The following is a 13,279-nucleotide window of genomic DNA, read 5'->3' as shown; positions in this document are numbered from 1 at the left end:
ATAAATTTTAAACCAGTTTTTGGGTATGCACATATTTTGTCATTTGTTAATGAGGAACAAAAATTTATGTACCAATAGAATAGATATACTTTATTGTTATGTATGGAATTAAATTTTTCTGAATATTTCATATTAGAGAGTTGGAGCATCTTCAATGTTTTTCAGAGTTGATCAGTATTTTGATTTTATGAACATCAATACTGAGAACATCATGTTGCTGTCATATGGGTGCTGGGAACCCAGGTCCTCTGTAAGAGCAGTAAGTACTCAAGCCGTTGCTCTATCCTTAAATTAAACATGCTTAATTTTTTTTTAAACTCTTGAGACAGGGTCTCACTCTGTTGTCTTGGCTGGCCTGGAATTCTGTGTAGACCAGGCTGGCCTTGAACTCACAGAGGTCTCTGCCTCTGCCTCCTAAACACAGATCATAGATGTATGCCATCATGCTCAGAAAATAAAATGGATGTTTTATTGCTGGAAGTTAACTTTCTAAACTTAGACCAGAAAAACAGAAAAGAATGACACTTCTGTAGAGAAAATCAGTCTAAAAATAAGTGAGAGAAAGGAGAGAACGAAGTAAACAAAACCAGCCATACCTTTCTCTCATTTTCTTTCTTATTTTTTATCTAAAATCAGTGGTTCTCAACCTGTGGGTTGTAACCCCTTTGGCAAACCTGTTTCCAAAAATATTCACATTATGACTCATAACTAGAAAATTTACAGTTAAGAAGTAGCAATGGAATAATTTTATGGATGGGGGCCACCATGACATAAGAACTGAATTAAAGGATTTTAGCATTAGGAAGGGCTTGAGATCCACTGCTCTAAATGAACCAAGAATAGGAACAAAATTAGCTCAAAACTAGGAAAAAAATAATAACCACGAGAAAAATGTCTAGGTATCTGGTAATTAGAAAAACAAAGAACCCAAAAAGGTGCCAGGCATCTTAGGTCCCACCCAGCACTTGGTGGCAGCACTAGACTGATCTCTGAGTTCCACCCCAGTCTGGGCTAGAGTGAACCACTGTCTCAAAACAAAATCATCTCCTCAAACGGAAACAAAACATTAAGCTGTCTCCTTTGCTATTTTTTTTCATTCACACACACACACTAACCAGAAAAATATATGTTAAACAACAAAATGTCCCTTTGATCAAACATTATCTCCTAAGAATTCTGTCAAAAATGCCATTAAAGTTTGGGAAAGCACTTTCTGCCAAGCTTACGATATGAGCTTGATTTTGGAACCTGCACAGGCAAAGGAGAGGACTGATTGCTACAAGTGTCCCCCCAGCCTCTCACCGAAAATGCATAGTAGGTTAATTTACACATGGCTAGTAAATTTAGAATCATTATTTTGGTAAACAATTCAGAATACCAGAATTGACTAATAATAAACACTTCATCAATATGGAAGTGGCTAAAAATGGTGTTTCAGGCTTGGGTAGCTCAGTGGTACAGTGCTTATCTAACATGCATGAGGCCATTGGTTCCATTCCCCGCACCCAATTATCCAAACAATTATGATCCTGCTACATGAAATATTTACTAAAATAGGAATTAGACTAGCAACAGGAAAATTCTTATCAGTTAAGAAAAGCAAAATATAAAACTGTATATAAGAAGGCTTCAGTTGTCTAATGAACACAGATACACAAAACAAGGAAAGAATAAAAGAAGGAATTTGGGATGGCTCCCTGGTCACTATCGTGCTGGTGTTCAAGATGAGTTTGATATCAGTCTGTGTACCACAAGACCATGACTCCATGACTCAAACAATTAAAAAAAAGAGAGAGAAAGACATCGAATTTCTGTCTTAAGGGACATTTTAAAGGGCTGGAGAGAGAGCTCTGTGGAAGAGCACTGACTGCTCTTCCAAAGGTAGTTCGTGAACTCCAGTTCCAGGGGATCCTATGCCCTCTTCTGGTCTCCGAAGGTGGTGCAGACATACAAAACACAAAACTAATACAAAAGATAGGTTTATGCTAAAAAGTTTAAAAATTTTTGCAATCCTGAGAGAAACTGTAAACACAACTCTGAGCATATCAATGTTTCATTTTGTATATGAGCCTTAATCTAATTTTTTTACTTTTTTTATTGATATTTATTGAGCTCTACATTTTTCTCTGCTCCCCTCCCTGCCTCCCCCCTCCCCCTTTCAATCCTCCTCCAAGGTCCCCATGCTCCCAATTTACTCAGGAGATCTTGTCTTTTTCTACTTTCTACTTCCCATGTAGATTATATCTATGTCTCTCTTAGTGTCTGCATTGTTGTCTAAGTTCTTTGGGATTGTGGTTTGTAGGCTGGCTTTCTTTGCTTTATGTTTAAAAACCACCTATGAGTTGTAGGAAACTGAGCACCCTCTTTCGGCCTACTTAAGCACATGCGGTGCACGGAAATACATGCAAAAATAAATAAAAACAAACCGCCCATACACATAAAATTTAAAAAGAAAAACAAAGTCGTACGTTACAAATTTTAGTTGGAAAGCTATGAAGTTACAGTGCCGCAGCCCCGGGACGAGCACCCTATGAGGAGCACTGGATAGTCCTCAATCGGGCTAGTCCTGGGCGCCAGCCGGTGTTCTGTGCCAAGCGCAGGAGGAGGCGGCACCGCCACGCCCCGGAAACTGTGACACTTCCGGGCAGGCGCCTTTGTAGCGAAAGGAAGGCGCCACCCGAGCTGTAGGCGGTGTTAGAGCAGAGGTTCGGCCCCTTCACCATCCTCACCGAGCTCGTGTAGCACTCCGAGGTGAGGCTTCGGGGGCCATAGGGTGAGTGTTTCTTGGATCCAACAGGAACTTGCAGGTCTTTCGATTTGAAACTGCGGTTATCGTGAACTTTTCTTGGGATGATGGGTGTGGCTTAACGAGGGCGGGATGGCTGCCGCCTTATGCAGATGAAGGTACTTAGCTGCACGCCTCAACTAAAGTGGCAACCCTATATAAGTACCTGTGCTGTACCAGGTACCAAAAACCAAAGCCGGTCATTAAGGTGGGTTTGGTTTTTACTACTTTGGATAGTTCTGATACCACCGCAGCAAGGCAACAATCATTTCGCAAATAATTACAGAAAAGTATATACCCCGGGGTCTGGAGAATTGGTTTCGCGGTTAAGAGCACATACTCCTCTTGCAGATGACACGAATTTGATTTCCAGTATCCACACTGAGCTCTTAACTCCCTGTTTAAAACTGCAGCTCCAGTGGACTCTGAGCCTTCTTTTGGCCCTGCACATCTGTATGTCATAAAAATACCTTAATGTTAACATGAGTTATTGTACTGGAGATTTGCAAGGTAGTTTATGGAAACTACCATGAAGTTAGGTATGGCTTGAGGTACACATTTCATAATGACAAAAATACATGGTTAATATTCCCCATCTTTACAAACGTCACAACAAAACTGCTTTCTGACCTAACTTCCAGTTAGTTACATTCATGTGTACAGTGCCTTTTTTTCCCTTTAATGTTCTTTATGTACTAACCCGGGGTCTTAAGTTCTCCTGCAGTGTTCTTGTATAGTGGAGATTGTCAGGTATTCTGAAAGAAAATATTAAGGACAGCTGCAAACTTTTACTGCAAAAAGTTCAAAAGCAGTAAGCTTTTCAGGCATCTGAGGCTTTGAGAGTATTCTGGGATAGAAAACTGGCCTAAGTAAAACCGCAGTCCTGAGGTTAGCAACTGTAATGACTTAAGGCTTTTTTGTTTTTCCGACAGGTATTTGCTGTGCAATTATCTGAACTCTTGTTCCTAACCCTAGCCCAGAGTACCATTGTTACAGGGTACAAGGGCTTTAAAGTATTTGGAAACTGAGGGTTTAGATAAGAGGTACCGAACTTGTCCAGCATGCATAGTGCTCTGGGTTCTATCCCCAGCACCAAAAGCCCAACCCCAAGCAATAAAAAAACATTTGTAACGAATAGAGATGGGTCTCTACCAGTTAAATTCAGAGTAGAGTACTCCCCAAGTCTTTCAGCCACCAGGCAAATTATGTACAACTGTGGTTGTACATATGTGTGCTACTTTATGTGTGTGATATTTTGCAGGTGTTTACAGTAGAAGAAATGATGCTTCATATTCAACAATTGAAAGGAGCACACAGAACCGAAAGAAGAAAAACTACTGGCTGGTGACAGTTCTTCATGGTAGACCAATTAAATGACCTTGGCAAGCAGTTAGGAGTTGGGAATGGAAATCTTCGGTTTGCTGATGAAACAGCCATGCTAGAAAAAGTGAAAGTTGGTCAAGGCTGTGCCACACCTTGGCACTCTTCTGTGATGACAGAGATGGTTGTTTGCTTAGGATTCAGCATTTTCGGAAGGTGGACATCCACTGACTGATGCTGCAACCAAGTCCTGAAGACATGCTCATATTTGTGACTGCTACAGGACATGATCCCGTAATTCTAAACTTCGATTAAAAACTGACTGGGCATGGTCTAACTCCCTAGGCAGAGCAGGCTGGTCTCTTGAATTCTAGGTCACCCAAGGACTACATATTCAGATACTGTGTCAAAAAACAAGCCAATTAGGCTAATGCTTATAATAAACTCATTTCTGACAGATGTTTTATTACTTTTGTCTTTGATTTGGAGATTATTGTTCATCTTAAGATTTTCATGTGTATGAGCTTTTTTTTTTTTTTTTTTTTTTTTGTTTTTTTTTTGTTTTTCGAGACAGGGTTTCTTTGCAGCTTTAGAGCCTGTCCTGGAGCTAGCTCTTGTAGACCAGGCTGGTCTCGAACTCACAGAGACAGAGATCCACCTGCCTCTGCCTCCCGAGTGCTGGGATTAAAGGCGTGCGCCATCACAGCCCGGCTGTGTATGAGCATTTTTGCCTACATATCACATGTATATCACGTGTGCCTGCCTGTGGTTGTGGAAGTCAGAAGAGAACACTGGATTCTCTGGAACTGGAGTGGTAGATAGCTGAGAGCCAGCATGTGGATGCTGGGAACTGAACCTGGGTGCTCTGTAGGAGCAAGGAGGTCTAACCACTGGGCCGTCTTTCCAGCCCCAGTCTTAAGGATTTTTTAAAAAGATGAATTGAGGTAGGTTTAGTTAAGAGATTCTACTCTCTCCATATGCCAGGGCCATTATTCATTTTAAGAAGGCCTTCAACAGCTGGGAGTCCTTTTGCGATTAATGAACTTAAACCTTCAGATTTTACTATACTTGGAATATACTGATAGTGGCTATTCTGGGAAAATTAGGATTGTCCTCAGTGAGATAACTGAAAACACTTTGCAATGTTGGATGTGTTTTTAAACTAGTGGGTTTTTTCCCAATAAACAAAACTTTCTAGTAAACGTTTTTGTTTTGTTTTGTTGGGACACGGTCTCATGCAGTTCCAGCTGTCCTCAAACTAGCTGTGTATCCAAGGGTAATCTTGACATTCTAATCCTCCTGCCTCTGCTTCCAAAATATTGGGATTACAGGCAGGAACAATCACACTTGGCTTATTAAATTTAATGTAGAAAAATTAGAAGTAGAAAATGTTATGATTAAACTTTCTTTTTTCTCTTTTTTTGTTTTTCGAGACAGAGTTTCTCTGTGGCTTTGGAACCTGTCCTGGAACTAGCTCTTGTAGAACAGGCTTGCCTCGAACTCACAGAGATCTACCTGCCTCTGCCTCCCGAGTGCTGGGATCAAAGGTGTGCACCACCACCACCTGGCATGATCAAACTATTAAAGTTACATTTTAAAACTCAGGAGGAGGGGACTGATGAGATGGCTCAGTAGTTAAAAGCACTGACTGCTCTTCTAGAGGACCCAGGTTCAAGTCCCAGCACCCACATGGCAGCTCACAACTGTTTTGTAACTCCAGTTCCAGAGAGCCTGACACTGTTACACCAATGTACATAAAATAAAATATAGTTAAACAAATACTCAGGAGAAAAATATACCTTATGGCATCAGGATTTATTTAGAAACAGAAAGGCTATAGCGGTATACTATTTGTGTTTTAAAAAATAAAGCTTTCTTGAAGAGCAGAGGGCAAAGCAGCCATACAAAGTCAGGGAGTAGTGGCACACACCTTTAATCCCAGGACTCAGGAGACAGAGGCGGACCGTTCTCTGAGTTCAAGGCCATCCTGGGCTACACAAGATTGAATCTGTCTAAAAGAGAAACAGGCCAATACAAAGGTGATCCCAGCACTAGGGAAATGGAGACAGGAGTGAAAAAGGAGTGGCATGGCTAGGTGGAGAGAGGAATATAAAGGGAACAGACAGGAACTCAGTAGTGTGTGGAGCTGGAGGATTTATAGAGACAGGAACTCACCCCCTTCAGTCTAAAGACTGGGTAGAGGTAAAAGGTCTCTCTAGTAGTTGGCTGCTTTGCTTTTCTGATCTTCAGGTTGAACTCCAATATTTGTCTCTGGGTTTTATTATTTGTGCTACAAATGGCAGTTTCTTTTGTCCTCTATCCTAATTTACTATCCTATTTTAGAATAACTTTATGAATCTCTGTGATGGTGAATCTTGGTTGTGAATTTGATTTGATCAGGAAACAAACACTCCTCTGGGCAGGTCTGTGAGCACATTTCTAGGAAGGATTAAGTGAGGAAGACACCCACAACCTAGACTCCGAAGTTCCAGGAAAGAGCGGTGCTCCTTGAGTCCCATCGCTGCTACTGCCATCCTTTATTGACATTTGCCCGTGTGGGCTTCAGATCAGAGGCTCTCCAAGAATCTTCTTGGCCTTCTGCACCTACCAGGTCCTCAGACTTTCCAGCATGTAAAACAGCCACTGTTCAGATACCCAGGCCAAATGTAAGCTGATTTAGTAAATTCCCGTGGTAATATATATTCTCTTGGTTATGTTCCTCTAGAAAATCCTAATGCAATCTTCTTTCAGTTATGGCATCTGAAAAACTAAAACTAGAAAAAATTTAGTTGTTTACTCAGTGAGGATCTGACATAGCCTAAACTATAAAAATTGCTCTTTCCATTATCTCCCTAACAATCAAGTGAGATGTTATTAAAAGAACTATAGTTTTGTTTAATCTTTGAAAAATACTATCTAGTAGAGGTTCTGTATAAAAGTGATGATTGCCTTGTTTGTTTTATCTGCCCTGTACTCTATCTCTAAGAAAAAGAGACAGTTTTAGGTACATAAAACAAAGGATCAGGACCAGAATTTGTAGACCTTGGATGTCTTGTTGATAGTGAAAAACAGGCTTTGGAAGAATGATGTGGCAAGACTCAGCTGGCTGCCTCAAGTGTGTAAGTAAAAATAAAACATTAAAATTATTTTTTAAGGTTTATTTTTACCTTATGTGTTTTATCTGCATGTATGTCTGTGCACCACCTGTGTACATTGCCTGTGGAGGCCGAGAGAGGATTTCCTGGAGCTGGAGGTACAGACAGTTGTGAGCTGCCACATGGAAACAGCCTGGCTCCTCTGCGAGAGCAGCCAATGCTCTTAATCACAGAAACATCCCTCCAGCCCCCACAAAGAGATTAATTTTGCAGCTTGTCACAACCTTGGCGGTTTTACTTCCTGACATTTTAGTAACCTGTGGTTAAGTGATCCAAAATTAAACAGAAAATTCCAAAATTAAACAGTAAGTTTTAAATTGCATGCTATTTTGAGTAGCACGAGAAGTCATCATTGAACCATGTCTTTGCCTAGCATATCCATGCCATATAGGCTACCTGTCACTTAGCCTTTGTGGCCACCAGACTGTGGCAGTATCTGTGTTTTCACAGTGCTATGTTCAAACAACCCTTACCTACTAGTTCAACAATATATTCCTATATCACATCATCTCACCACCTAACTATTTTATGTCATATCACAAGGTGAGTGCATACAGCACAATAACAAGTTCTGAGAAAGGAGCTGGCCTACAGATTAGCGGTAGACTTCCAGCCTAACTACCATGCTTCAGGCCAGGTAAAATCTCCAGCAGAACCTCCTCCCCCCTCCCCCTGCAAAACAAAAAACCAACCCTGAGAAAACAAAACAATTTTATTATTAGTGACTACTGTTCCTCTTACTGTGCTTAATTTATGATTTAAGCTCTCAGTGTTAATGTATAGGAAAAAAAGAAAACAAAAAGACCTGCTGATTCAGGCATTCATTGGGAGTGTTAGAGTATACCCCTTCACGGATAAGGGAAATGACTATAGATTGCATTTAAACATATTTTAGGATTGACAAAATTTGACTCTCTCCCCAAACCTCTTAAAAACCAAAAATGATTAGGGTAAAATACATAAAGAATGAAAAAGTTCTCCAGGGCAAAACTAACACGTGACTAATATGCAATTTTAAAATGATTGTAACAATTTGTTTAAAAAATTCACCTTTTTTATTTCTTTATATCAGTTAATCCAGCATATATATTTGTAAGGAGAATCAAAGGAGGGAAAGAAAGTGACCATGAAAGACAATCCAAACAATGGTATCTTGCCATGCATGAAATCCTGGGGCTGATATTAGCACCACCAAGTAAAACCGTTTTGCCATTCAACTCTACCTCCCTTATTAGCATTAATTTTTAAGGAAATGTTACAGTTCTTTATTTGATTTGGTACTAATAACAGTTGTGAGTACAATGGCAAACACTGAAAAAAACTAGTAGAAATGAAAAGGACAATTTAAAATCAGGTTTTGTCAAAGGATGTTACAAGTGCAACATTATCCATTAAGCATTCCTCTTAAGGCATTTTCATTGTCCAAATAGCTTAACGTGTACATCAGGGTTTATATTATAAAATGGGCTCTTTTTGTGGTATTCATATTCAAGACTTAAAGAAAAACATACATCTCAGGACAAATAGCTGTAAAGAAAACAATTCACTTTTCTCATAAAGAGTACCTTAAAGTACAAAAGTAATTTAGAATACATAATTCCCATTATAATTCCAGGTTTGGTACAGTATTGATTTCACTTCCTGACATGAACTGTTAAAGACAGTACAGGCTGTAGTACTCCATTTGTGAGGTGGCTACAATTCTATAATACACACAGTGATTTTTTAAATAGGCTTTTGACATGCCTTGTATGAAAGGTGCTACACATGAACCTGTCTTGTGAACTCTTTGGTAACCACCAACTCAAAAAAACTTGGGTCAAAACATTGCCACGGCCAGCCAGGAGGCATATTATTAGAGTTCTGTGCTGGTGCTGGTATTCTGCTTTTTTTTTTTTTTAAGTGTTCTTAGAGGTTTAGGGGTTGGTTAAGGAATAGAAAGAACCAGACAACTAAAGGCAGGTTTAAGCCTGTTTAGAAAATCAGTTCTGGTTCATTTCCATTTGGCTTAGCTTCCTATAAAGTCTGCTTCAGAACTAGATTTTCTAGAATAAAACTTCTTGTGGTTATTGTTTAGTCCTTTCTTGAAACAGTATGAGGAAGGTAATGAATTATGAACATTTTAATAGTTTCATTGTATTCACTTGGTTTTCTCTTCTTTTCTTCTCAGGGTCGGCCTACTCCACTTTAATGCATTACGGGCGCTTTCAGTTGAAGTGGTCGTGCTGGTTGACCAGCAGGCTCTGCTTTAGGACATAAAGAGGTCAAACTGCATTCTCACTCACCCTCATTAGGTCACCTCACACTCATGAATTGTCCTGGGATGTGTGCTAATTGTGCAAATTGGATGCTAGTAATATAAATCTAACTTACCCACTTACTATTTTTAGCTAAAACATAATTCTACACTTACTCTCAACTTCTCGATCAAAGGTGAATTTACATATTTTACATGCAAATGTCTCTAGACTGCCATGTACCCATTTCCCAATTTGATACTTGAACTCAAGGACTCATGATGCAGTGAGATTTCAAAGTCTAGAGAATAGATTTTCAGTATTTCCGTTGTGCAGCATTTGGGTTTCAGTAAGAATCCTTTGTATTTACATATATATAGCACCTTTCATTCAAGAGTTTCAAAGTGATTTCATTTTATAGCATTATTTTCTGACAAAGCCTACATTATGGTAACACTGAATTAAATAAATCCAAGTTCTCTAACTTTCAATTTCTGGTCAACTAAGCATTTTATGTCTTTTTTACTGATGGTCTTTCCAAAGGTGGCCTATTACAGAGATAGTGGGGGAGGGGGAGAGAGACAAAGACGGGGAGCAAAGAAAAGAGACCTTTGTCATGGCTACTGGGTTAGTGATGACACACCTTAAAACCATGTTATGGAATATGTAATTATTCCAAAAAGTTCTTTAGAGCTGGTAGTAAGAGCTTAAGAAGTATACTGTTAAAATAAAAATAGTATTTTTTTTATTTCAAAAGATTATTCTGGTTTTTATGTTAAATAATGAACTTGTCTTAATGAGTAGCAATGTGTTTTATGAACTTCATAAGAAAATAAAACTGTGATATAAAATTGCTACTACTAAAAAAATTCGTGTTTCTCTGGGTTAACTAAATCTACATTTTTGTGCTTTTTTCCCCAAATGTTTAAGGTAACAAACACATACAAATATTTCAAAGTTACCTATAATAGTTATTAAGTTTAATATAATATAAAGGACAAAAACAGAAAAATTCTTAGTAATAAATGACAACCTTAATAGTAAATGAGTTCCTGAAAAAAATGTAGATCATAGAAATGATTTACATTATTTTGCCATAAGAAAACTTGTTAAGCAATAATCAGCTCTCACGTTTAAAAAAACACATACATAACCCAATAGCAAAGAAGGGAAATGAGTTAAAACACAATTGCTTTATCTTGGGAATACTATTTTCTGGAAAACCATCTCACTAAAAAAAGTTTCAGAAAAATTATTTTATTTTGGATCCATTTATGAATGCCTAGTGCAGCTTAGCAGAGAAAGTTGTAAGATTAATATCATACAGTTTTTATAACTCTAATATGTCATTATGGAATTTTCTGCGTATCTTACGAACTGAATTTCCTTTGCAGTGTACCCAAATAATTGGCTCTAAAAAACAAAACCAATAACCAGCGTAGCAACACATGCAGTCTGCTAACCAAAAAGACCCTGACATGCCAGAACAGTTCTGTGTCTTGTATATAGTACATTCCCACAAAATACTACAGCACTTCATTCAGATTTACACAACTAAATAGAAATGGCTAGCTCTTGGGTAATACTTAGCAGAAGCAGTAAGCAAACATGGATAAATTAATAAATGTTGAAAGAAGTAGGCTGTTCTCAGAATACTTGACCTTAAAACACTCATCCTTAGTGAGAGAATGTCCTTTATTCAGTAGAGCTTAAAGCACTGTACAGTATCTAAAACCTTCTAAAACTTCTGGCAGTTGGATCCAGTAGTGCTCCTTGATTCAAGGAAGGAATGAAGTTTGTATTCTTGCCTGCTCTATTCACGAAGGGATGTGTTAAAATCACCTTATGATTTTTTTTAAAATAGTTCCTATAGTTGCAAGGTGTCTTGTTACTTCAGAAATAAAGTCTTCATACTGAGAAACTGAAGGACACTTTTCTCTCTGTATTTTGTTAAAAGACAGAAAGAAGAAAGAAAATATAAGAACAGCTTGAAGATAAGAGGGATATAAACTACAGCGAAGCTATATAAGAACAGCATGCACCAGCTATTTATATGGTAATGAGAATGACAGAAAATCAGAGTCAACATCTGAGCTGTTCTGTGTAAGATAGGTATTTAGTCCATTCTTACCCATTATTCAGAAGTTGTAACGCATAAAAGACAGACTTCACATTATTCACGACTAAAATTAAATATAAATTGATAGAAAATATTTAGGTTTGCCACCCACACAGACAGGCAAAAACCTATGGCAGCCAACTAGTCTTTACTAAGTAAGCAGGAGAGAAAGTCAATGGATTCAGCAAGCACAGTTGGATCTGTTAATGCAGTATGCACTGTTATCACACTTAGTTCTGTTAGTCTGTACGACTCGAGCAGGACACTCACCACTCGGCCCACGGCAGGCAGTGGGCACTGAATTAGGAGCCCGGCTGCTCCCTAGACCTGCTTTTTGAATTTCTGCTTTCTTGTACTTTGTTCACATCTGTGGGAGAAAAGCAGCTCATGTTATTTAGTCAAAGGTTAAATACAACACAATTCATGAAGATGAAAGTGCTCACTGAACAGGACATAGAGGAATTCGAACCTGAGAAAATTATTAATCTGACAGGTATCTATTATGTGAAGCCTTTTTAAAAAAATATTTTAAAGCTGTAAGCAACACAGCTATGAACGTGCTAACTATTTTTTTTTTTTTTTTTTTTTTTTTTTGGTTTTTCGAGACAGGGTTTCTCCGTGGCTTTAGAGCCTGTCCTGGAACTAGCTCTTGTAGACCAGGCTGGTCTCGAACTCACAGAGATCCGCCTGCCTCTGCCTCCCGAGTGCTGGGATTAAAGGCGTGCGCCACCATCGCCCGGCTGGTAACTATTTTTTTATAAATTTAAGAGTTACCTTTTCTCCATCTTAGTTTCAGAGGCTTGCATACTTACCATATTCTTATACTATAGTAATATGGTAATGGTCATCACATCATTTTATGTTAGAAAGTCTTGCAGGACAATAGTAGAAACATCTACACTGTGGTACTATTTACTGTGAACACCAGGGCTGAGGCATACCTATACCCGAAGCTGCCCCGGATCACAATAGTCATAAGGATGTAATTTACAAAAGGCCAGGCCAGGCATTTACAAATCAGTTTTATTATTTATGAAATCAGGGTACTGAATCTTCTAACCATCTTTGTGAGTTACGAGAAATGGAGTTATTTCAGGGGAAGTAAATGCAGGTGCTTGATCACAGGTGCTTCCTTCTTAAGCTGACATAATCATCTCTTGGGAAACATTTTTCCTATGATTACTGCGAACTCTATTTCCCCACCACTGAAAACGTAACACATGAATAGTGTGTGACGAAGCCTTGGCTCCACAGCATGCGATGTTTTCTGGAGGAAGTCTACACTGTGATCTTAGACCGCCCTCAGGAAACATGGACATGTCCTATAGACAATGTGTATGTATTTTTGAAAACATGCTGGATATATCCTTATAGACATCAGGAGAAAGTACTTAAGTTTACTTTCATAAAATAACCCATATAGCTTTTAATAAAATACATAATTTAAATGTGTTTTAATTATCAAAATTAGCAACAATTTAAATGTAAGAAGTGCAAAGGTCAGTTTTATGATATCAAAAACTAAGTAAAGCATTTCTGTCATATAGTCCTCATTAATATCAGCTGTTTACCATTGAATTTTATTAGTAGGTTATGAAAAAAGTAAAAATAATAGCACAAAATATCTTAACTATTAATACTGACTAAACAAAAACTGGTAGTA

At 38.4% G+C, this 13,279-nt stretch overlaps 1 protein-coding gene and 1 pseudogene across 4 annotated transcripts in view; one reads left to right on the top strand and one right to left on the bottom strand.

Moving 5' to 3' along the window:
* Positions 1-1,410: 1,410 nt before the first annotated feature.
* Positions 1,411-4,571, top strand: LOC119812687 (annotated as a pseudogene).
* A 3,502-nt stretch (positions 4,572-8,073) lies between these two features.
* Ccdc88a (coiled-coil domain containing 88A) overlaps positions 8,074-13,279 on the bottom strand; it is a 156,471-nt gene continuing 151,265 nt past the window's right edge. For all 4 annotated transcript variants that reach the window (XR_005286720.1, XM_038341121.1, XM_038341122.1 and 1 more), the window contains 2 exons: positions 11,887-11,983; positions 8,074-11,437 (listed from right to left, as the gene is read on the bottom strand). Coding sequence is in view for 3 of the 4 variants with exons in the window: in XM_038341121.1 (XP_038197049.1) it covers positions 11,919-11,983 (65 nt within the window). In the remaining variant the exon portion in view is untranslated. The remainder of the gene's footprint in view (positions 11,438-11,886; positions 11,984-13,279) is intronic.

This window comes from Arvicola amphibius, chromosome 1 (genome assembly GCF_903992535.2).
Source record: "Arvicola amphibius chromosome 1, mArvAmp1.2, whole genome shotgun sequence".
NCBI classification, from domain to species: domain Eukaryota; kingdom Metazoa; phylum Chordata; class Mammalia; order Rodentia; family Cricetidae; genus Arvicola; species Arvicola amphibius.
Note: the sequence above shows the minus strand (reverse complement) of the source record. Positions and strands in the feature narration are given on the sequence as shown.